The following is a 26,084-nucleotide window of genomic DNA, read 5'->3' on the forward strand; positions in this document are numbered from 1 at the left end:
CTGTATGAGAAACTAAAAATTTGAATATGACATATTCATCAATATAAGATTTAATATAAGGTAAATAATTATAACATAAATATAAGATTTATACCAGATTTGACCCACAATCTTAAAAATCTTTCATGTGTCAATCAAAATATTTTTGCACGCAGTCTTATATATTAACACTCACCAAGCAGCGGATGCATGTCAGATGCACCTTTGTTCACTATCGAGTAAAATCTTAAACCATAAATAAGATAAGAAATACTTCAAGGGGTACCACATTTAATTAAATCATTCTAGTAAATAATACTTATAGCTTTTAAATGTTCTTATTTTTATGGACCCCGCATGCATATGTAAGCACATACATTATTATATTCATATTCTCATAAAGTCCCTTGCTTGAGGCATAGGCACACGTCTGTGTCATAATGTTTCGATTAACCCGGACGGCTAGGGCTCTGGAATACAAATGTATTGATTTTGTTTCCAATATTGACTAAGCACAGGCGGCTTAATTAAGGTGTGTCTGCGATATGATCTATCATCATCATCTACACAGCGCAGGGGGACCGGGATGACCTGTACCCGGATTTTTGTCTCAGTGACATAATGAGAGAAGCATCAGACATCGAAAGCCAATCAATGTTCATTAAACTATCAGTCTTCCTGCTGTTCACCAGCAAACCAGGAGCCCAAACTGAGGATGACAAGAGCATTAATGCTGGCAGCAATTGGACCTCTTCCGCGCGAGAGCATCTGATGGGCAATATTTCAAAACAGAAGAGGCGCTGCCTCTGTCTTTTGCTGTTTGATTCAGTCTCTTTGCCTCTATAATCTCCTGTGGTGCACCCTGCTGCAAATTAAGACGTAAAGAGAGGGATTTTTTGTTTGTCTGCCATCTGGACGATTTAGATTTCAGGTCATTCCTGATGACACCCTGCAGCCTTATACTAATACATCTCAGTTTTAATATTTCATCCTATCAAACACGACCCTGCCTATTAAAAGCAGGCCGATGAGATAATGAGCATCCATGTCTGATGACAACCAATAATGGTTTCAATCTTCGACATGGATATCAATGTTATATTAATACATAATGTTCTTTGTATGATGTAGTATCATATTTCCTAAGGATCAGCTCGACACTGTATTTTTCCCTTAAAGGAACTATTCTGTCATTTGCTCACCCTCAAGTTGTTCCAAATCTGTGTAATTCATTTTGTTCTGATGAACAGAGGAAGATATTTGGAAGAATGCTTGTAATACCAAACAGTTCTTGGCCACCATTGACTACCATAGTAGGAAAAATCACAATGGTAGTCAAAGAACTGACAGATTTTATTTATTTGGGTAAACTGTCCCTTTAATATGAATATTTTGCGTCCTGCCACACGCCCTTATCTGTTATAAATCACTGTAACCCACTGCTTCTTGGGCTTATTGCTTTACTATAACCAACCTGTAGTTTACATAAAGTAGAAAAAGATCAATTGTATACACTGTAATATTCTGTAAATTATAAGAAAGACATTTCTAGTTTACTGCCAACAACACAGTACTAAAACTACAATGTCAATTTTATTCTACATTTCGATATGTATCTGTCCTTGTGGTTGAATGGGACTGTGGGAAGTGACGCTCCTCACCTATCACATCTCTCAGGCATCTAAATGGACAAATTAAAACTGAAGAGCTGTGTGCTGACCGCTATTATCCAACCTAAAATAACTTATTAACAATAGATTGTGACATAAATAATTATAATACACATTGCTTAAAACCCGAAAATTGTATCTCACTGACATTTTCATCATAATAATTTGAACAACTAAATCTGATCCTTACCCTCAACATTTCTCTTATGAATAGTATGGACATATCCAGACAAAAGCATCTGTCCTTAAAATGTCCTCTATCTTCCAAGCGGAGAAAAAAATCCTTCAAGTGCCACTAGATGGAGGCAGATGCCACATCATATAAATGTCAGTCAAAACGCTGCAGTGATATTTGGACAATTAATGTCAACCAACATTAAACGCTCTAAGTTAAACTTAAATGATCCTGACACCGTAAACAATTAACAATTGGAAAGAACCTTTGCCATCCATGTTTAGTAGTACAGAGGGTTAGATAATGTTCAGGATGTGATGCACCCTCAAAAACTATTTCAAAGTGCAAATCAGTTCCCATTTTCCAGAACACGACTGGTGCGGGGCCAGATCGGTTTATAGTGAAACCCTGAGGGGGGTTTCTGACACCCGCAGTTGCCATAAATACACAGTGAATTGTATCTATACTGCAGCAACAATTTGAATAATTTAAAGCGACCCTTAAAACGAGAGGAGTAGGCACATCCTCTGCTCCTCCCTACACCGCAACAAAAGGATTTACTCCGTTCTGTTTCAGCTGCGATTGTGGAAGCTGCTTGCGGACCGCTCTCCTCTGCGCTCATTTAGCTTCAGCGACGGATTAGAAACAGTTCAATAAGTCTCCTGCCACGGAAAATAAACAGTTTTCACCCGTGGAGCAGCGACGCTTAAAGCAAACCCACAAGGCCATTCCTAAACTCATCTGGCTACTTCCTTCCTTCTCTTCCATTTCTCTTTTCTTCGTTGTTTTTTTTTGGTTCCTTATTGGCAGGACGTTCCTACGGGCAAAAAACGCCTACAAAGGAAGAATCACAAGATTACTTTACATTACTTTGCTTCTACTTAATAGGAATCAAATATAGACAAATGAAGATTTTCGCTTTTGTTTTTTGGGAAAAGCCCTAACCTGTTCCAATGTTTCCAACAATGAAGAACTGTGCAAAACTCATTTCTCATAAATTCTGAAAAAGATCAAATTACAATATTGGATCTGATGCTTTCCCCGTATACGACACACTGTAAAATAATCCCGTAAAATCAACAGTCACTTACTGGCAACAAATAGCCAGCAAGCTTCTGTATTTTTAACCATAGTAAAATTACAACTTACGAGCTTCTGTATTTTTAACCATAGTAAAATTACAACTATACAGTAAATCAAATAGTTGTTTATAACACAAGAGCATTAAATAAGTTCTCGAGGGAAATTGAAACAAATGAGAAAAGTTTTGATTTACAATAAAAGCTGATGGCAAACCTTTAATAAAACATTCACCTACACTTTAAATTGCGCTATAGCATGAAAATGGTTCAGGGCCCGTAATCATATAGTGGAACCACTTTTATAGAACCATATTTTGGTGCTACAGGGGTTCTTCGGCGGTTCTTTGGGATGAATGAGGTGTTACATAGGACCGCTGAAGATCCATACAGGGGCTTAACAGGTTCTTCATACGGAAACGGTGCAATATAGCACCTTGGTTAACCCAAAGAACCTCTGAAGAACCACTGATGCATCCAGATATGGTGCTATATAGCAATAAAAGTGGTTCCCCTATGATTTCGAGCAAGGAACCACTTTTAGCATAATATAGCACCTTTTTTATTTAGAGTGTATATTAGCCTGAAATTGTCTTGGGCACATTGTGTCCTCTATTGCACTTTTGCTTTCCTCTTTAATGTCTTATTTTTAATTCTTAGGGGAAAAGCAGCGAATGATAGTGCCTAGCACAAACTACTATAACTGGCCTGGTTTCAACTCACGAAAGCCCTCGACCAACAATAATTCATTAAGGTTTTTGAGGTTGCCAAAACCTGGAATCTGAAAAATTCAGCATGCCTGTGATGGTCTTGTAAAAGGATGTTTGCTGGATTATCATGGGGCTTCCCCTCTTGCTCCTCTAGCCAGCAGTGACGGGGAGGAGAGACCTGGCCTCCTGCACCTCCATGCATGGAAATAATAAAGAAAAAGTATTGATGTAAAACGAAATACTCTGGAGTGCTCAATCATGACTACTTTACATAATGCCAGCCTAAATTTGTGATTTAATAAAGCACCTTCGAAATGCTGTTTACTATTCAGTGACTTGAGAGTCTGCAGTCTCGATGAACCAGACTTTTGAGCATTAGCATAAAGTCTTGTTCTGCTACATGTGACCAACATGTGAAGCGCAAACCAAAGTATATTGTAAAAGTCTTAAATAACCCGACAGAAAATTGAAATATTCAGGTGTGGTAAATGTTGTTTCATTATATTTGACTACTGATGGTGTCTCAAAATTCAGAATTGCTTAAAAATGAATCTTGCAAACTTTACACATGAATACACATCGATGGATCCGGTAAATATTTTTTAATATCCAGTACCAGCATCACTGATTTCTGATATAACTACACATGTGTAAAATTTGTATTTTAAAAGCCAATTTCTATACTTGTAAACCTTGAAATAAGAATAAAATACAGTATGACAAATGAAAATCGTAATTATATTTTAATTATAATAATAACTCAATTTAATAATAAAAACAAGAGATAAAATCTTAAATCTTAAATCTAAAACAGCCGCTGAAAGAAAATTAAGAGACCATTTCAAATAGTTTTAAGTTTTTCAAAATTTACTATTTATAGGTGTTTCACTAAAGTTATAATTTTTGTTTTATTCTGTGACCACCTAAAAAATATTTCTCACAAATTTAAAATAAATTTGCAGAAAATGAAAATGGGAGAGACAGGTCAAGTAATGCTATTCATTTTTCAGACCTCAAATGCTGCAAAGAAAACAAGTTCATATTCACTTTTAAGCAAAACAACAGTATTTGTACATGTATTTAGGGAAAATTTATGTTTATGTGATAACCTTTTTTATCACAGGTTTCATATGTCATGCTGTATTCTTTCACATTTAAACAGAAACTGGACTGGAATGACCACAATTGCTTCTTAAATTAAACTTTTGAATGGTCTCTTAATTTTCTCAACTGCTGTATATCTGAATATTATCCTCACACATATTTCTGTGGCAGATGAACTGAAATAACCAAGAAAAGCTTCATATCATCATATCACTGTTGCCTGTCTGTGCTAACTCAACATACCAATATTCTTCAGTCTGCTTATTTCAATAATTATTCATGTCTGCATGACAGATAAGAGCACAGAGACAAACAGGGGAGGAAAAAACAACTTTAGCTTTTGCTTTTGGCTTCTCTTTTTCTTTGAAAACTGAAACAAAATCATGTTTTTGCCATAACGAAAAACTCATTATTTTCTTTCCTGTTCATGTTTTGTGCTAAATCACAGACAAAGATCCTGAAATATTTCCTGTACAGTCAACACAACACTATTATCGGTCTATAAGAGAAGCGTAGAAGCTACAAGAATTCATGTTACATGCCACATTTTAAAAGATGGCATATAAAACAAGGATTTACTGTTGTTCTGTCCTGATTTTTTTGCCTAAAACATTATAAGTAAAAAGTTGTGGCTCCAACCACATACGAAATATGTTTGGAAGATATTTTTAGCATGTTAAAAATTTTTCTCTGATGAATAATTAATCAGAATCCTTTTGAATGTGAAAACGATTTGATTTAAGTCATCGTAAATGTATATTTTAAGACAAATAAATGAATCAAATAAATGTGCAAAAAATATAAAAAATTAACATTTGCGCCAGATTTACGTCATGTCAGTTTGCAAATGTTCATCAATCAATAATATTTACATAAATAATATATTGTAATGTCTTAGAGTTCTTCAATATTCTGACCAGAATGACTTCCTAGACCCAAGAGGTAAAACTGTAGTGACTCACAGGCCTGGCCGAGGCAATTTTCCCTCTCAGTATTAAAACATAACTTGAGGACAAGAAAGCCAGTCAGTATATTTATATTGATGCATTTGGCAGACGCTTTAATCCAAAGCGACTAACATTGCAATATCCTATACATTTGTTCTTAGGCGTATGCAATCCTCTGGGATCGAACCCACAACCTTGAGTTGTTAACGCAATGCTCATACCACTGAGCTACAGGAAAGCTGTACAGCAGTAGTATGCTTCCTGTGGATGAACACATCTACAATTTAAAGTATCAAAAATGTATTGTAAATACATGAAAGGTTCAAGAATAGTGAGAAAACTGGAAAGAGAAAAACTTGACAGCCTGAAATATCCAATATCCACAACTGTCGGCAAAGCAATGCTATCTTCCCTTTTCCTCAGGCGGCAGGTGAGACTACCTCTACCCTCTCCGGATGGAATGGCATGTTTTGAACTCTCATGTTGAAATATTCTTTTGATGGAGTTTGATATGTCAACACGCTGATGCATCGCACAAAGAAAGGAATCATTTTTACCCCGTCACCAAATGAAGAGCTACGCAAAATGAAGACAAACGATTCTCTTTCACCTCTGACTGGATGTGCTTGTGTACCGGGGCCATATGAATGCTGTTGTTAGCGGATCACTGATTGGCTATTCAGCTTGATTAGAGACTTTTCAGAGAGAGATGTGAATGATAGGGAGGGACAATCTGCAGAATATGAGCTGATTTCTTGAAGCTGCGAAATCAGGAAGATTGCTGGGGAAAGAGCGAGGGGAGGGGCATTTAACAGGGTTTCGAGACTACTATGAAATCTTATACTGTCGTGTTTACTCTTAACATCTGACCTACTGTGTTGATCCGCATCCTCACAAAAACAGCATTTCTAGCTTAACTAGACGGGCATGTTTGAGTGTCGACTGTATGTCTGGGGACGATTTGTGTGTGCGTAACAATTCTCTCAAAAATTTCCTGCATGCAAGATGTATATGTCCTCCTTTGTCAGTTAAACATTTTAATATTTTAAATATGTATTTAATATTTAATTTTTTATATTATTATATACTACTACACTGTATACATTCGAGATTCGACATGCCGTCATATTTACAGTTACTGCGCTATTCTGTATGTTATAAATTATGAGACATTTAGGTGAATGATTGAGATTATTAAGGTTGAAATGATTAAGAAAGTAAATATGGTTTTGATATTATGTTATCTGCAGAGACCTTCTATATCTATGTTGTTTAAACACAGAATTTGCTAACTCCTTTCTCTCTTCAAATACTTTTAGGGCTAGATCCAATGTAATTTAGTGGCATCTAGTGGTGAGGTTGAGAAATCCAACAAATGGCTCACTCCACTCTTCCCTGTCGAAGCACCAGGCGGCTGAGACAGGACTAAGATGTCGTCACGTTTTTGCTTCTTCGTTGAAGGAGATAACGTATTTACAAAACGCACTCTGTAGAACAGTTTGTCCGTTTAGGGCTACTATAGAAACAACAGGCCGAATTCCATGCAAGGGGATCCGCGGTGTTTGCAGATAGAAATAGCTCATTCTAAGGTAATAGAAACATAACGCTTCTTAAGGTCTTTATACACCTCTGAAGACATTGTTATGTATATGAAATTGCATTTCTGTCAATAAATGCTCCAAAAATTACACATTAGACCTTTAAAACATAAAGCCATGATTCACACTGACTAAATTAAGAATTTTTGTAAATATATACACTGTTTGTTTTTGTACTCCTGGTGGAATTTTTTAAATAAAAAATAACAAAATAATTCAGATTTTTGTGAGTACAAATCATTGCTTGATGTATTAAGTAAACAGACAGATTTATGTACCAAAAAAGGAGATGAAAGTGCGTTATGCAAACGACTTTTGGGCCACTGTACGTGCTTTTGGTTTGTGTGTGTATAAGCTTGCAAAATACTAGAGCTTTTTTAAAATTTAAGCTCTACATGTTTGTGAGTTTAGGCCTTTTACAAAGTTCGTCTTCCTCATCATGTAAAAATTGAGAAAAGGAAGCAATCAAAAGAAAAGACAACCTGAGGAAATAGTAAAATCACTGACATAATTACCTAGATTAGGCTTGAAAGAGTAATTGCAAGATAAACCCTCACGGATGTCAACTCTATATGCTCTTTGTGGCTTAATCAGAGACGCTACAGTATCAAATCAATGTATGCTAAAAGCCTTTGGCGCTAAAATAGGAAAGTAAAACTGGAACGTAAAAGAAAACTGTAGCGCCCTACTGAGGGACCACTTAGTCTGTGTTGTCAAGTTTTACACTAATCCCAAAGGCATCTGTGTCACATGGGCTTCACTGCGGTAAAGTTTGAAAGAAATGTAGTATTGAAAAAGATGGAAAAAACCCAACCCTTGGAGACAGGAAGATGTGTGTAAATAGTTATTTGTGAGTGTCGTTAAGGGAAGCATAGCTGTAGTGTTCAGGGAACTCTCTGGTAATTCAGAGTCCTGTCTTTGGAGCTCACTGAGGCCTCCAGCCAGCCCAACATAGATGACCTTTACCCCGCCTGAATCAATAGCAATCAACTCAAATGCTACACCCAGCGGTGCTTATAAAAGAACCAAAGTGCCCAGTATGCCCGGCCTGCAAACATATGAACGCACCGAGTGTGGACATGTACAAGTGATATTAGCAATCCGCATGGCAAGCCATGCATTTGAGCAAAATATCTGAGCCAATTATAAACGTATCAGCTCATAGCGCTATCGTCCGATCTGGTTATTTAATTTAGCATTACTGAGGCATGACCCGCTGAGGAACTTTTGTAATGATCGGGGCCGTTCGCACGGAAATGAGGTTATGCATTTATTAACCAAACAAACTCATTTTCTACATTAATGACTGACAGGATTAATCTGCGAAATGAAATCTCAGCACTAAATTGGCAAGGCATATCAGACGATGCGGTAAAATGAGTTCAATTACCATAGGAAAACAGATTTTACCTGTGTACACAGTATTACTTTATTTTGCAGTGAGCTACTTGAAGCTTTGCAGGTTGTGAAAAATTGATAAACCTGAGAAAGGGGATGAACTAAAACTAGGTAGGTTTACATAGTCCACCATTTATTTTTTAATACAAATAGCAAACAAATGTTGTTTAATGTGTCCTTAAAATTTGTTGCTGTAATCCCCTAATAAAGGCATTATGAATGAAAGATGGGTGAGAGTGAATGACCTTTCTTTTTCTCTCTTTTATTCTTACACCTTTTTTAACATTTTTGTAGAAGACATAGTGTTGCATTAAAACTTGTGATTTCTTTGAGAACGCCTTTAATCTATCTCTATCCATTCTCTATTTAGGACATACAGCTTGATGACCTTGACAAATCATAGCCGTAATATATATGAGATATTCCAGCAATCTTTGTAAGAGAAGTGTTCTTTATAATATAATTTATTCCAATCAAAAACACAAAATGGACATTAGAACATATTAAAGGGGTCATATGACACGGCTAAAGGAAATATTTTACGTTTTTTTTTCGATATAATACAATGTGTGTACGTTATTATAAAACACTGTGTTTTCCACATACCGTGCATGTTTGTATCTCCTTTTTGCCCAGTCTCTCTGAAACGCGCTTATTTTTTACAAAACCCTCTGAAAAGCGAGGTGTGCTATGATTGGCCAGTTAACCAGTGTGTAGTGATTGGTTGAATACTGCAAGCGTGTCCAGGAAATGTAACGGATCTCACCATATTTGGAACATCAGGTATCCAAAGCACTTGTACTGACAGGTACGCCCCCTTACATTTGGACGGTCTTAATCAAATCAAACCACAAACTGACGTAGATTTAGGGGGTGTGGTTACACTTGGCGTTTAAGACAGGTTTGGGTGAGCATTCGCTTTTAGATAGAATGCATCTTTTATTCCGACACTTACATTTTTGCAATGTTACGAATCGAAAACATGCATGGGCAACTTATAACACTCCTAAGAAACAGAAAAAAACATATTCGCGCCATATGACCCCTTTAACATTCTTAGGATGTTTCAGTATGTTCACTTCTGTATGATAAAACAGACACGATTAATAGAACTGACCAAACTAAGGTTAAATTCACAAAATCCTTTACTGTGACTCAAATTGAATCAAACAACATCTTGAATACTGTCCACATGACAAATGATCAGCTAAATCAGGTGCTATTTCCATTCTCCCAATGGCCAAAACAACATCTGTAACTGCAGCTATTGACCTAAGTATCACATACTGTGTGGCAACTTCTAAAACTGCCATTTCCACAATATGAAAAACAAGGTGTTGTATTGAAATGCTGAGTGTGCATCAGAGAAAATCGGAGGTGTGTGTGCTGACAGGAATGGATTGTGGTGTGTGACAGCAGCCGGTTGGAGCACCAGCTACAGGCTTCTATGGAGCAGATAATATATTTGGACAAACATCGGGCAGAGCTGGATGTGCACTCTTGGCATAGTGTGGGTTTAGAGTTACAATGCAAAAAAACAGAACTGAACTGCGGGGATGTAGATGTGGTCTATTTGACCATCGGTATAAACTCTGGTACACATTAGCCTTAGTGTCATTGACTGCCTACAGTCTGTTTACTTTTACCATTGTTTTACCACAATGTGTGGAGCCTGCACACACAAATGACCAGAAACCAGTTATTTTCTAAATCACCCATTGTAAAAGCCTTAAACTAAACGCAGCTTTGCATTTATAGCACCGCATTCATAATAATTACAATGTCCTCTCTTAAGAGCATAGGTTGTCGGGTCATATTAACATTTGGATATTAGTTCTGACGCGAACCGTGAAAACGAGCAGACCAGGTGCATGCAATTTTCTTCGCTATCCATCACATAATGAACGACACACACCTCCTTCATGATAGTGCATACAAATGCAAACCCACACGCAAATAATCAATATCTCTTAGTTAGACGAGTGTGTGTGTGTGTGATTGCATTTGAGCGACTGAAAAGCTGAATGTTTTGTGTAGCAGAATGACAAAACTCTGGTCCGTATGTCAGTGGCGCATCTCTCTTCTCACGCTCTGTATAATACGAGGTGACACACACAGTTTGATGCCCTTGTTGATCATCATGACTGACATTCATGGTGAATGAACGTGCAGGAAGGTTGATTTAATGTCCGCCTCTCTGTCAATGGAGTGTTACATTGCGGTCTATGAGGAAAGTACGTTTTTGCATTGTCATAAAGACCAAACAGAGATATACATCAGATACATTGAAACATTTCAATACACTTCGAGTATCTTCGAAAACATTTTTTTTTGTGTAAAATTAAACAAACCTCACAGAAACAAGCGACACTTGTCCTCGTTTACCAACTTTACCCGAAGCCCTGTGTACCCGACCATATGCGGCCACAACTGCAAGCTAAAAATCCATGACCAATTCTTATAACAATCAGCACAAAATAATTTAACATTGAACTTGTGATTGCACGTTTTCCAACCTATGACATCATTAAAGCCAATACTCCCAAACCCCTAAGTACGTCTCCATACGGCAACGTGCAGAGATATTAATGAGCTTACAGTTCAACTGATTATGCGAGAGCTAATCCGCTGTTTACAAACACCAGCAGATGGGATTTTACAGGTGAGAAGCTAAACATACAGGCGTGACGGTGATTCTGAAAATACTTTTTATTCAATGTTGAAATTAAAAATAAATGCGCCTTCCTATGCCGAGACAAAAGAAATGTGTTATTGAAATCAAGCTTTGTTAGATTACAGGGACTGGTGAAGGCAAACACAATGCACTCACCCCTCTCGCAGGTACGTGACCAGTAGCCAGTGCCCGTACAGTCACAGATGAAGCGGTTCCATCCCTCCTTGCACATGCCTTTGTTTTTGCACGGATAGCTGTCGCACTGCTTTCCTGGCATCTTGTTGCAGGAAGGCTTGATTCCCGCTCCGTTCTGGGCCTCGGCGATCTGCCTGATGTCTTTACTGCGTCCATCAATGAACAGGTCCCGGATGCAGCCCACATAGCCGTAGTTCAACATGGCGGTCCACAGCTCGGTGGGGAGAATCAGCCCGGCTCGACTGTCGGGGAGACCGCCGAGGTACATCTCCCCCTCCAGGTCTAAGATCTCGTTCTCACCACTGGCAGTGAACGGGGAGCGACGGCTGTTGACGGATATGGTGCCTGTAGATAAGTTGCACAAGTGAGAAAAATTTGATTTATCCTTGAAAAAAGCATAACAGGTTTAATACCTGTTCAGTTAAGGCACTGGTGGCTTATGCTTTATAATAATAATAATATAAATAATAATAATAATAATAATGACAGTAACAATAATAATGATGATGATGATGATAACAATAAATAATACTGAAGGTAACTCAACTGTTAATAATAATAAATAATAATAATAAATAAACAGTTCAGTTGTTTGCAGTCAAGCCACAAGTTGGCTTAAGCTTATTAATATTAATAATAATAATGACAATGACTATAATAATGATGATGATAATAACAATAAATAATGTTGAAGGTTACGCAACTGCTAATAATAAATGCTACAAAATAAATAAAAAAACTGTTCAGTTGTTTGCAGTCAAGGCACAAGTTGGCTTAAGCTTATTAATATTAATAATAATAAAATAATTCATATATAAATAAAACTGTTGAGGGTTACTCAACTGTTTACATGTATGCAACCATAAATAAAAAAACTAATATAAAACTAAATGACCATAAAAACACAAAAAAGGCAAGGCACAAGTTGGTTTAAGCTAATTAATATTAATAAAATAATACATGTATAAATAAAACTGTTTAGGGTTACTCAACTGTTAAAATATACGCAACCATAATTAAAAACATTTAATAATGACCATAAAAACACAAAAGAATAAAAAATCATCAGCAATCAGAAGTCAATGGAAGGTCATCAGCAATGGAAGGATTTTAACTTTGATTTGAGATGCATGTAAATTGTACAGAGTGTGTGAGAGTTCAAGCATCCGAATTCTGGATGTGTTGCAATTTGGCAATGAATTCATTTGTAGGGTTGAGGCACTGTGCCATGTGTCCCCAAATGTATAGACAAAAAAAACAGAGTATGTAAAAGAGGGCAGGAAAAGACAGGAAAGGGGTGTGATTTTTCGGGGTATATATTTTCTATTTATGACCTCATCATGTATGTGCCAATCTTCAGACGGACACACTGGTGTAAACAATGTATTGTATGTCTAATCTCTTCAGAACTGACACTGGGCCAGTCACCCACATAGCTCCGTCTAAAATCCTGCATTATTGATATCCTACAAGACCTCCCAAGGGTCTCGTGCTATGAAGTGATATGGAGTGGTCGTCGATCGATTAAGCGACACTACAGCCGATTAAAGGGAGGGAAAGAGGAAGGAAAGCGAAAGAAAAATAACGAAAAGAAGAAGGCGATTAAACCTTAAAGACTTTCATCACATTATACTTGGATGGAAATGTCAACTTGCACTGGACTAAATCTGTCTGTAGATGATGAATACCCACTGTGCTTTTTATTTAAAACTGTTATCTTTAGGCTGCAGAGCTTAACGCTCCTGGAAAACACACAAGCTATTATAGATTCTGACTGTTTTAATAATGAAACCGAGTGAAAGTGCTTTTTTTACTTGTAAAAAATGATGCAATGTACGGGTGGGGTCTTAAATGAAACAAGCATACTTTTTAACTCCTTTTATTTGAGGTCCACTCACGGTATTTCTTGTACCAACAGTATTAGGACGATAATTTATGTGACCCTTTTTTCTCTCTTTGTATAAAAAATGGATTCAAAAAAGGAAAAGGACATTGTGTTGAAAAATGGTATAATATGCTTTGAGGTGTTGGCACACTGACCTGATCTTCCATCTCGCTGGATGTCCACATGGTACCAGGCCCCGTCGTTCACTTTGTTCTGCGTGGCTTTTACTTTGATGGTCCCCGAGCCCATGTCCAGCAGCAGGTACAAACTTCCATCCAGAAGCTCCACCGCAAAAAAGTCCACTTTTGTGTTCTTCTGGCTGCGAGCGTCCTTCCTCTCCTGCTGTTTCCCATGGGTGAAAAGAATAAGTCCGTTTGGTTCGGTAGTGCGGAAGTCGAAGGAGATGGAGCCTACGCGCTTAGTGTTCCACTTGGGTAGGCTGATGTAGGCCTCGGGCGTCTCGAAGGAAATGGGGTCCAGGGTGGCCACGTTCTCGCACTTGAACACCACATCTCCCTGGATCTTCATTTTGGGGTCCACGATTCGTGCGAGGTGGGATAATTCCAGCCTGATGTCATTGTTCTTGTAAAGAACCTGCGTGAATGTAAAGGCAGAATCAGCGACGGATGATGATATATGAGATATGTTTATCTGGCTTTACAGATAATGAATGTGAATATGCAAATGAGGCTTTTAGGCAGGATTCTAAATGGAGAGAACAGGAAAGATGACTTTATTCAAATATGACCCGTGATAATACCAATAGGCCAAGCCACTGCCTGAAAATGACTGTCTCTTAATGGTAATTGACTCTGGCTGCGTTGGCACGGGGATGCGGGTCTGGTTTTCTTGATAACTATGGTAATGGAACAGCGCTCTCTAACACAAAAGCTCTGAGATGCAAGGCCTTCCCCCTGCCTGCTTCCAAAATCATCTGCAGGGTCCTAATACCAGTCCCAATGTAAGATACATTTTTTTTTACAAAATAAAGATTAAATGGTCTTTGAATGTACCACAGACATTCTCCAAGGTGTGTCTGCTTGACCTAATTGAGAGAGATCTATTTATGTAAAAAAATCGACGTATGTAAGATGTAAAAAATCTAGATTCTGTTTAGGAATACACAAGAAAGAACGCGCTTTCTATCCCTTACAGCTAATCCTTAAAGCGGTGGGCATAAATCAGACCTCCTCTCGGGGGGCGAAAGGGCAGAGAGGAATGGAAGGATTGTGTTGTGTTCCTGCAGAAAAGCCACCGAGATTTCCAGGCTTTTCTCATCTGTCGTGTTGCTTATCAGATAGATCATAAATATCATCCTCCCGGAGGGGTATCCATCTCTCAGACGGTGCCTACGTTGGTTCACATCTCACACAAGCACCATTACCTTTCTCAAGAAGACTAAAACTGGCTGCACTCTTCTATTGCTCTTTCAGAAAATAGCATTTCTTCTTGCTTTCTGTAAACCATCATGGTCCTGTCAGGTGGATTGACACCCTGGCTGTGTTCAAGTCTGAGATCTTGAAGGTAAGATTTCTTTGCCTGCTTTGAGAATAAGGTATAACCGTGAACCACCATGTCAAATTATGTTTTGTATGTATAGGCTCTTAACGGGATAGTTCACACAAAATGAACATTGTCATTATTTTATCACCCATGTGACTTTTTTCTAACACAAAAGATACTTGATGAACACTGGTGGCCAAAGAGCATGGGCACTCATTGACATCCATTGTGAGGACAAAACCACTGCAACATTTTTCAAAATATATTTTTTATCTTACACAGAAGAAAGTCTAGTGACCGGCATCTGGAATTAATAGACCGAAAATAGCAATAAAAGCACGTTTCGACCGAATACGTGAAATGGCCGAATCAATTTTATCAAGTAGCGCAGAGAGAGAGAGACGCACACGCTTTATAAATTCACCAAACATGTTGGCAAGTGTCAGAGAAAGCAGAGCAAGAGTAAATTTCCAAACGAAAGCGCATTTACCGGTTGCTAACTTTGGTGTACTTTAGAGGGGAGCGAGCAGGTTTGACAGTATTTAGCTAATTTGTTAGTTTTACTCATTTTTTGAATCATCGTATTGTGCCTTTTTGGTATGGAATGTTAAATGTCCAGTGTTGTGTCTTGAAAAGTAAGACATTGTAGAAAAATCACATGCATTCAGTTTATGCAATAGTGAAAAAATTGGCAAAATGATATTTGGCCTTTGGGCAAGTGTTTCATTCAGTGCTTCCCTAAAAGAGTCACTTAGACTTTAAATGACACGGAGGTAAAATGACAAGTTTTTATTTACTATACCCTTAACTTGTATATTTCATCATCGATCATTTTAATATCGCTGGTTAAGTTCAAGATCAAGCAACATTACCAAAATATTCTACACTTCTCATAACAGAAAGAGCTCTGCTGATTTGTGCATTCGAAGCCTACGCTTTTCATTTAGTCACAGATTTTTACCTAAAGAAATGAAAGCACTTAAAGACCCAATGAAATGATTTGACAGATGCCGTTTAGGTAAGACCACGAAACGCTGTTTGGTATTTTTAAATAGAGGCACAGGGACAGTTACAAAAATAATAAATCCTGAAATGGTTTGCCAGATTTTTTCCTACCAGAGATATTTTATTTTTTCACTGAAAATCCCAGCACGCCCTCAAAGGTACAAATTTGACCTTGAGGACTTAAACATGACTGAAAACTGGCAGACATTGATTAGACGGTGATTGCTGTTATTTGTAACATTATCAGCTCTATTTATCCTCCGAATGCCTGTCTGGTGCATTTCTCATCATCTAAATCAAGTTTCATCTTGCAAATTGTCCACAACACCAGGGGCAGCGATTGTCTCTGACACAAATTGATACTCTGAAAACAGGGCTGCTCTGTGGCATTGTCATTTTGATGTGCTCAGACGGCCCATGAAATGTCAGCCGGTTAATTCGGCTGATGAGACGCCCGGCACTGTGAAATATCCCGAATGGTGATTCTGTAACCAAGCTTCAGAAATCACCCTCTAGGTGTCCAAACTGTTCAACCTCAAAAAGTCTTTATGGCATTAATTGACTTTTGTTTTGTGATGCAAGCCAGACCAAAAAAACAACGAATGTCACACCTGCAAAATAAACATTTCAGGTGAAGACTGTGATTTGTTCTCTTAGGAGAAACGACTGGCAAGATGCGACTGCGTCAATGGAAGTCCTGTAGAAATGTGACATTTGAATATAATGCCATGGCTTTATCGTACAACACCTGGTATGAGATGCGGTGCAGGAGAGGCAGGCAGGTGTAACCGAGTCTTAATCTACAGATAGACATGAGGGGACTCACACCATGAATCTGTCTACATAGAGCGTTCTCGGCTTTATGGGTTCGGTCGCAAGCGAACGAAAGGATTGACTGGTTCCAGTCTCAAAAGAAATTTGTTTGAACGAGTGGACGGACTAGAATTTCATCAGGTTGTTATCTTGCCTTGCAGACAGTTTCTGAAATCAACTAGAAAAAGAGAAACTAAAAAAGGGAGTGTCTTAAAGGTATAGTTCACCCTAAAATGAAGATTTATTTTATCAATTATTAACACTTGTGTCATTCCAAACCTGTATGACTTTTTTTTAAGATATTCTGAAGATTGTTGATGCCTTAACTATGGTGCCCCATTGACTTCCATTGTACTTTCAATGACATTTCTGAAAATATCATATTTTGAGTTATGCATTGGAAAGAGGGATATAAATATACATATTCAAATACAGGTGGAATGACACGGGGGTGAAAAAACATGACCAATATTTTATTTTTGGACCGATTTTTACGTTTCTTCTGTACAACTAAGCACAACCAAGAAGGCTATCTGTAAGATCCAAACTCAGCATCTGACAAATTTCAATTCAATCCTTTTTTTAGAATAGACAACATGTTATTAAAGACTATGGGGACTGCTAAGCTAGACATTTAATTTGGGTTATCACAGGGGTTCTAAACATCTAAGTTTGGCCAAATTTGAAAACAGCCTTGCATTATATATAATTCATCCCAGAATGCAACAAGTTTCATGAAAAATGTAATTCAAGAATCCAGACTTGTCAGAATGGCCGTAACTTTAAATGCTGGAATGCATTGGAAAGTTTAAATATAATGAAACTTTTACAATATTTATATGTGCTTTGTATTTTTATTCTGCCTATCTAGTTAGTTGATATCATAACAGCTCTTTAGGTCCTGTAACGCAGCCCATGTGAAATATAAAGAACAGTCTATATATTGTAATGTTATTAAATACAACTTCCCAAACATCTTTTACTATATGCCGTTCACACTGTTAATTCGAGAACTGGAGTAGTGGCACATTGTCAGGGTCCCCCCATGCCTACGGACTCCTCTCTGTCTGTGGTGGGCCTGCAGTGGCACCCGCATTCATCATCCACAGCCGTCTGCTTCTGCTATAAATCTCTGCCTACGGTGCCTACCCACCACTTTCAAGGAATTAATAGCCCCCAGGTCGGACTGAAGTAAACTTGGAAATCGGTATAGATTATTCACAAGTCAAGCGTGCCAGGTGGCCCTTTGTGGAAGTTTTGCATGAGGGCTTAGGGCAATGAGGTGCAGAAAGGTCCTCGATGGCCTGGTTGGACATAGTATTACAGGTCAGGATCAGTGGGAATCACAGTAGAGAAACGCATCTAGAGTAACCTCAACTAAACTTACTAGAACTTTAACAGAAAACATCACTAGAAAATTACAAGACATGGCTTAATGCGAATGTGCCTTTCAATTACAATCCAGGTGTTTTCAATGGCTGGCCAGTGTCCCTGCTCTGAATATTCATGTAGTAATAAACATTGACAGAAATATTGACAGAAAGTGAGAGAGAGACAGCTAGGTCAGCCTATTTATCGAAACTCTCAGACCTGTCTTGCATCCGTAGAGCAGTGATGCACACGAACAAGTGTCTAAAGAGCACGGACAGTTACATCCAGCCTGCCCAGCACAGTACCAAATGACAGTCTCCATGCACACATCCTTGAAGCTGATTGCGTGAACAGAGAGATCGCTTGAGTCCAGCTCAGCAGCGTCCAAAGTCATTAGTGCTGGCAGACCCCTTAGTGCCACCAAACGCCCCGTCATACCCTGATTACCCCCCTTCACACTTAACTTGAGATACGGACTGAAGGCTGGTCTGTGTAGGTCTGTGATTTTCAGCTACATTCAAACAATAGCCTGGATTATTGAAAGAAACAGATTCGGTGGGTATTATTATGTGCTTATAAAATCAAAACTTGAAAGATTGCATAGACATTAAATAATAAAAGGATAGCATTACTATAACAGTTTTCATAGAGCATCGTTTTCATATGATGCAATGATAAAATGTGTTTCTCTGCATTCTCCATTCGACTGCGAGTGCAGTAAGGATCCTATGCCACAAGGGGGAACACTCTACATTACTACACTTCACTACAGATCCAACAGGAATTTACTATATAGAAAGTGTCCAATTACAATACCCTAGAAAAGAGAAAATGTGTTGGGGGGAATTATAATAATAATTAATAGGTTTGTAATCAATGTAAACCTTAGGAGAATTATTGTTGGAAATGGAGCATCGTAAAATATTGCTTACTTAAAAAAAAAATATATATATATATCATATGCTATTTTAATATAGAGAATATCAGAAATAGACATGTCGGTAGACTCCAGCCAGCTAAGAGCACATTAGGGTGGATAAGAAACCGGCACGCTCAAGCCATCCAGAAAAGATGGGCACATTTTCATGCCATATTACGGACTTTGAGCAGCCATGCATGATCTATAATGACTGCCATTTTCTACTTGTGAATCAAATGTGAGGCTTTAATAGACGAGGAGAGTATATCGTTTATTTTTATCCCTAAAGTCAGATTATGAGGAATGAGAATACTTTTTTTCTCTTTTGGCCGCTTGTGACATGTGAAGGAAATGTGTGTTTTGACTGATATCGTCTCAAGCAGAACTTACAATTATGTTTGCCAAACACATCAGTGAGTATTACGCAACCTTATAGCTTTCCTGTAGCTCAGTGGTATGACCATGGTGTTAAAAACACCAAGGTCGTGGGTTCGACATCAGTGGATTGCACATACCTAGAAACAAATGAATAGGATGTTGCAATGTAAGTCGCTTTGGATAAAAGTGTCTGCTAAATGTAAACGTAACCATATCCGCTACATCACATCTCATAATAAATTGTTATCTGTAACACGAGTGGGACTTTTTTTTCAAAATTTAACACATTAAATATTTATTTTCTTACGCAATAATGCAGATGTTTTTAGCCATGTGATAGGGGAAATGCTCTGAGATTAAAATGGCAGCGATAGCTTGACGGAGGGTCATTAAAAGATAGCAGACGGTTGTAGCGCTTGCTGTGAAAAAGGAGGTTGTGTTGTCTGCTGTTTGTTCAGGATGAATTAATGAAGGACCTCACGACAAAGTAATTGCCTATTTCTTGCTAAATTAAAGATCAATCCAGTTACTGATAATGTTATCCAGACTTGAGGAATGAGAAGTGTGGTAATAAACAGCTGATCTAAGGGAATGACATTTGACTTCTGTGAGAGGGAACATTTAAAATAGCTAAACTAATCTCCCAATTGAATAAATGCATATAGCTTATTTTACATTATTAAAAAACATAATGACCCCCATAAAAAATATAATTACAATTAAATACCAATATAATAAATATTATGTATACATTTTATTTTTATTTTTGGCAGATGCCCCAAAATGTCACTCTGGATAAATCCGAATGACATATATTTTCTAAAAATGATTGCACAAAAATTCTTATAAATTGTAAAGTATTTATATATCATAGTAGTATTTTTGAGCTGCTTCTTATTTAATGGCTTCCTTTTTTTAATGTTGTATTTTATTTAAATGTTTTTTCTGATTTTAGTGTGAAACCCAAATCACCTCCAGACTCACACAGTAGCATCTTTGGTTCGCCTTTGAGCACGATGCATATCATTATGCAAAGTCCTATCTCATCCAATCAAATTGCCTTCTCTAGAACCCTAATCAAATGATTCACCACAATTGAAAAGTCAAATTAAATATGCCTGAAACAGTTTCACGTAGGGGCAAAAACGTATAACTCCAGAGCATTTCATTTCAGAAACACATCACGGGTTATGATGTCTGCCATGTCCTTTTTGCAAGATAAGCTGTACTGAATCTATTATCCTTCTCGGATGGTCTACTCCAACTTGTTTTCACTCTCTCAACACAGACAAAAACATGGTAAGATGATGAATGTATTTAGCGACAGAAAGAGTTGTTGTCAGTCTACCACAGGACCATACCTCCTTCAGGCAACCCATGAAGTTGTTGCTAACAGGGGACCCTGGCAAATCCGCTGTACTTGGACTTCCTCCGACGTAGAAAAAATCGTCCGAGCCGAGCATGGTGTAGTCCTCCTGGGTGTAGCCTGTTGTGGTTAAGATGCCGTCCACAGATATGGTTACCTGTGGTTTGGAATGAACAACAAAAAGGAGAGGGAGAGATCCATTCATAAATGTCTTGGTAACAATAGCAAAAAACAGGACAAGTTTGCTTTGGTTTTGGTGGATGAGGGCTGTGCCAAGCACCTGGACTTCGGGATTTTAAGCAGAGCGTTCTTGTCTTGTATTGGATCGAGGACAGATAAAGAAAATATTTGGCGGCATATTTTCTTTATCTTTGATGGTGAGAGAAATGAGCTCTGGGACATTTGGCGTTATGTAACAAACCATGGACAATTTGCTTGTGCTTGTTTTAGGTCGAATTTAGTGCACATTGGGTTAGTTCACACACAGATATGCATGCATCCAAAATGAGCTAGTTATCTTATTAATAACACTACAAATGAGCATGCAACAATATTTTACAAATAAAAGTGAGAGATGCATGACTGCAAATGTTTAAAAGCCCAACTTCATCAAGCAGGAGCATGCAATGTTAAGCACGACCAAACCGAAAGCCATGAGGGTAATGAGGGAGGATACATAAAGTCGTGACCTTCACCACAACACAGAGAGGACAAGACATACGAGGCAGGTGGCTGCTCAGACAAGATGTTAGGTATTAGTAACAGAGGGCAAAACAGACCGATCCAGATGTTTTAATGCATGAATGGGTCAGCGTGTCATGCGCAAATAACTGGAATCAACTGTCAGAGCTCCCGTGCTGATGTTGCTTATATTATTCATCCTTATTTATTTTTATGTTGCTGTTTGTCCATCACTTTGTGAGTTTTTGGAAAGCCTCTGGCAGTTTTTGAAAAAGAAAACCATTCTAAGCCTTTTGAAAACTTGGGGCGAAGAGGAAGTTTAAAGGAAAAAAGATGGAAGGCTGTTGAGAAAAAATGTGATGTTAGAAATAAAGGAAGATATCCCAGAAATACAAACCCCAGCTTGTCTATTTTTCATGATGCCATGTCACCCCCAAAAAAGATAAAGTAAGAGGGCTGGGGAAACACACGGAAAACCCAAAAAAGGACAATAAAAATGATATCTACCATACAATGGAGTTTGTTTACCATAGCGTGTCCAATACCTGAATGCTTTGAGAAAAGGGGGAAGAAAGGAAATTAAACAATGAACAAAAGGGTTGTTAATAAAATGGAAACTCAAAAGAAGTCATGATGAGCAGTCAAGCCGATAGCATGTTAGTTTAGGTCCTGGTTAGTAAAATGAAAGACTCTAGTCAATGGTACGTAAGTGGTTAGTCCAGGTTTGAACAAAATGTTATCAGGAGAAAAGCAAAACATATGAGTGAGAATAAGAGAAGTTGGGGAGAACGCAAAAAAATAAACCGGACTAAAGGTTTATCCAAAGACTGTCAAGTTTTTGACAGATTAAGGATTTGTGTAAAAAAATAAAATGTGAGCAAATACTCCCATGAAAAGGTCTCCACATCCTTGGAAATACTATCCTATTTGATTTATTTATTTTGTCAAAACATGTCTACCTTCCATTATAATCTCTCATTTAATGTAACATCTTATTTTCATGCCTTTTATTAACTACTATGAACGGTGACCTCTAACTACCTCTTCGCTGTGATTCACGTCATTTTTGACTTTCCCCAGGCAATTGTATAAGGTGTTTGTAATGCATGTGAAAGTAAAACAGCTATTAAACAAAGCGAGGGAAAAATGATGCAGTCCTAGTGGATAAGAGCTAAAATAGCTCGCGCTCGTGGGCACCTGCACCTCCCCTCACGCCCGCACAAGAGCGACATTGACTCCTGAGGGGCAAAACCACCCTAAATATTTACATATTTTAAAATGCGGCGGTGGAGTGATTTAAACGTTCAACAAGGATTGGCTGTGGTTAAATAGAACCGTTGTGGTTGGTTGGAGCGTCTCCCCACCGCCCTGATAAGAGCGACTATTTGGAGAAGTGAGGTGCATATCTAGAGGAGTAAGAGAGTCGGCCTCTTGAAGCCATCACACTGCTGATAGCTTCAGACAGAGTGACTGCCTGAGGAAGAAAAACATAAAGGTAGAAGAACTGAATGTTGTGAAATGTTGTGTTGGCATGGAAGGCTCATTCAAATATAATACTGCACTTTTTGTCTTCTTCTGTCAACCAAATTTGAGAACAAAACACCAGCTTCCCGCCTCTTTAGCGTTACCTGTCTGAGGTTGCGTGTGACTTTAACTTCGTGCCAGGTGTTGTCGTTGAATTTTCCATTGACGGGTTCGACGATAGCTTCGAAAGCTCCGGAACCCAGGTTGATGACCAACGAAACGGCCCCGTCTTTCAGAGCCAGGTTGACGTAGTCAGCGGACTTGCCGGTGTGGAGGATGAGACCATTTCTTTGCCAGGTCTTGAAGGACAACGTGATCTCATCGCTGCTGCTTTGGATGGGGTTCTGAGATAAGTCATAGCAGAAGTATTCAGATCCTCGGAACGTAGCCACATTCTCTTCTCGTGCTGTAAGAGAACACATTAAGATTGGGATTATTATTATCTTGTATTTGGGGAAAGGGAATGTACCATATCCTGTAATTGTGTCAGTGTTATTCCAATGGCTTCATGTAAAAAACAATAAAAACAGTGTTGATAAAAAAAGAGAACACATTAAGAGTGGAGGTGAACGTTTTGATACAAAATCAACCTGAATACACTCGTCTTTAAGAAAAATCTTGTGTTGTGAGAATTTTCCATTGAAGAATAAATGTATAAATAAAAGCAGGCCACATGAAACAAAATTATGAGCTGAGGTCAGCCAATACTGTAAGCAAGATATCCTTATAGACATAGATGGAAGTTTAGATAGTGTTGATCTTAAGCTATACATTTGGTGAGACCATCAGTGAGATCATTCATTTCCAATGACATCTCTCTCTTTAAACCTTTATTTGTTTGATGAGCACATCTGACTCATAAGTCTGCACAGCCCCCTCCAGTTTCTTCAGTGTTTAGAGATGATTGATACGTGTTTTTAATGGCGATATCTGGGGAGCTTAATACAAAGTAATTATAGCTAATGAGATACAAAAGTGCAAAAAATATCTGAAATGAAACAATTATTTTAACAAATAACTACTCAAAACTCACTGTGAAATTCAAAACACTTTACGTCAGTGCTTCCAAAACTGAAGTAACACACGAGGTGATGATGAAGCTTTTGAATCAGTGCTTCCTTAACACACAAAGTGATGATGAAGCTTTTACAGTTACATTTATGCAATTGGCAGACGCTATTATCCAAAGCAATAAACTATCCTATTCAATTATACTTTTGATTAATTCATTCAAATACAGTTTAAAATGTGGTATTTGTATTTGTGGCAAAACAACAATTGGGTGTGACTTAAAGACCAAAATATACAATGTTATAGAAGGTATTGTAATCCAACAAAATACAATATACTAAAATGTAGCATATATGTCAGGCTGAATAAAAAAAAATCCTGTGGCCCACCGGTCATTGGAATTCAGAGAAGATCTACTACATGCACACTTATGGAAATAAGTTCACAGATGGTCCCTCTGGTCATCTAGTCTATTAATCACGAAGCTACGGTCGTGCGGTGCAGAACGGACCAAAATACACATTTAAAAGACAGTCCTCTAAAACAACATTGTACATTTACATTAGGAGAAGCACTAATAGCAGGATTGATTTATCAGCACCTCACTTGGGCCACTGTGAGGTTAATATATTCCTGCTAAATCTCACACATCCAAGTCTACGTTCCACCTAAGCAATCAGCATTAGTGAATGCTGGATTTGTTTTAAAAGACCTGCCTAAAGACATTTTGGCTACTTCTGCAGTGAAATACATCAGACTGAATGGAGTCCAGGGATGCTGGGCTGATTTCCTCATCAGACTGGTGCCCAGCTGTAATGAACTTCACATGGAAATAACTTCATGGGTTAATAACGGTGGAATTTGACTCATAGTGGAACGTATTGGAAGCACACGGGGTCCAGATGGTAGCACTTTATGTAGCCCAATATTAGAAGGATTTGGTCCCAACATTATGTTACCAAACACGACAATCCGGTGCTTCAGTCCAATAGAGTCCTTGCATGTACAGCAGACGGGTTAAAGGGATAGTTCCCCCAAAAGTAACAATTCTGTCATCGTTTACTCACCATCATGTTGTTCGAAACCTGCATAAGACTAGAAGATATTTTGAGAAATGCCTCAGTTTTGTGTCCATACAGTGGAAGTCAATGGGTTCCATTGTTGTTTGCTTACCAACATTCTTTAAAATAACTTCTTTTGTGTTCTGCTGAGTCAGAACATGACAGTAAATTTTCATTTTTGGGTGAACTATCTCTTTAACCTAAAATGCCAATGAATAACAAGAAGGGCTATGGGAATATGGGAATGTGTCAAACAGTGGCAGGTAGATTTACTTGGCACATCGAAGTGCAAATTCCACATTGCTGAACCAATTCCCAAGTCCATTAATATTTGGCTAGGCTGTACGGAACAAAATCCGACAGGGCTTAATGTTTAGCTAGTAAAGACTACTAGAGAGGGCCAAGTGGGTTTATAAAAACGGTGTATTTTCGAAATGAATGAAGTCTGCCATCGAGTCAGTTGACCTGATATTCAACCAAGCATAGATCTTTTGTCGGCATTCTGCTCAAAGCCGTTTATTCCAGGATAAAATGAGTATAAAACAAAGAGGATATTTCACCAACGTCACCTGAGAGCATAAAACAGATCAGATATCCTCAACTGTAAGTAGAAAAACAAACTTGATTTTCTCCCTGCTGAACAGGCTCTTACCCTACTTCCACATAAGTTTTACTTCATGTTACAAGGCAACACTGAAGGCTTCTGCTGACACCTCAACAGATGCATTAGATCTCCCTCGAGGATGTCTACCGTTAGCAAGGTGTTTCTGAGAGCTCCTGAATAGCTCCTTGACACCATATCTCCCACCTCCTGACTGTGACCACGAGGTAACCGCATATCTGAGATCGTGCCACGCCGCCAAAGTGACTGGAGAGAGTACTGATCAATTAGGAATTAAACAGAGTGTTTTATTAAGACACCACTCTTGACTGCTGCCAGATGTTGACCATTCCTCTTGAGCTTTGAAGAGCTTTGAAGAGTTTATATGAATCATCCAACACTGGTCCGGTATGATGTGGGTAAAGTTAGCAGAATGG

The 26,084-nt window shown here is 38.2% G+C and overlaps 1 protein-coding gene across 20 annotated transcripts in view; it reads right to left on the reverse strand.

Moving 5' to 3' along the window:
• Nucleotides 1-26,084, reverse strand: part of nrxn3a (neurexin 3a) — a 224,413-nt gene that overhangs the window by 156,224 nt on the left and 42,105 nt on the right. For all 20 annotated transcript variants that reach the window (XR_008909167.1, XR_008909166.1, XR_008909165.1 and 17 more), the window contains 4 exons: nucleotides 23,079-23,380; nucleotides 20,765-20,926; nucleotides 13,570-14,008; nucleotides 11,491-11,874 (listed from right to left, as the gene is read on the reverse strand). Coding sequence is in view for 16 of the 20 variants with exons in the window: in XM_056768558.1 (XP_056624536.1) it covers nucleotides 11,491-11,874; nucleotides 13,570-14,008; nucleotides 20,765-20,926; nucleotides 23,079-23,380 (1,287 nt within the window). In the remaining 4 variants the exon portion in view is untranslated. The remainder of the gene's footprint in view (nucleotides 1-11,490; nucleotides 11,875-13,569; nucleotides 14,009-20,764; nucleotides 20,927-23,078; nucleotides 23,381-26,084) is intronic.

This window comes from Triplophysa dalaica, chromosome 15 (assembly GCF_015846415.1).
Source record: "Triplophysa dalaica isolate WHDGS20190420 chromosome 15, ASM1584641v1, whole genome shotgun sequence".
Classification (NCBI taxonomy): domain Eukaryota; kingdom Metazoa; phylum Chordata; class Actinopteri; order Cypriniformes; family Nemacheilidae; genus Triplophysa; species Triplophysa dalaica.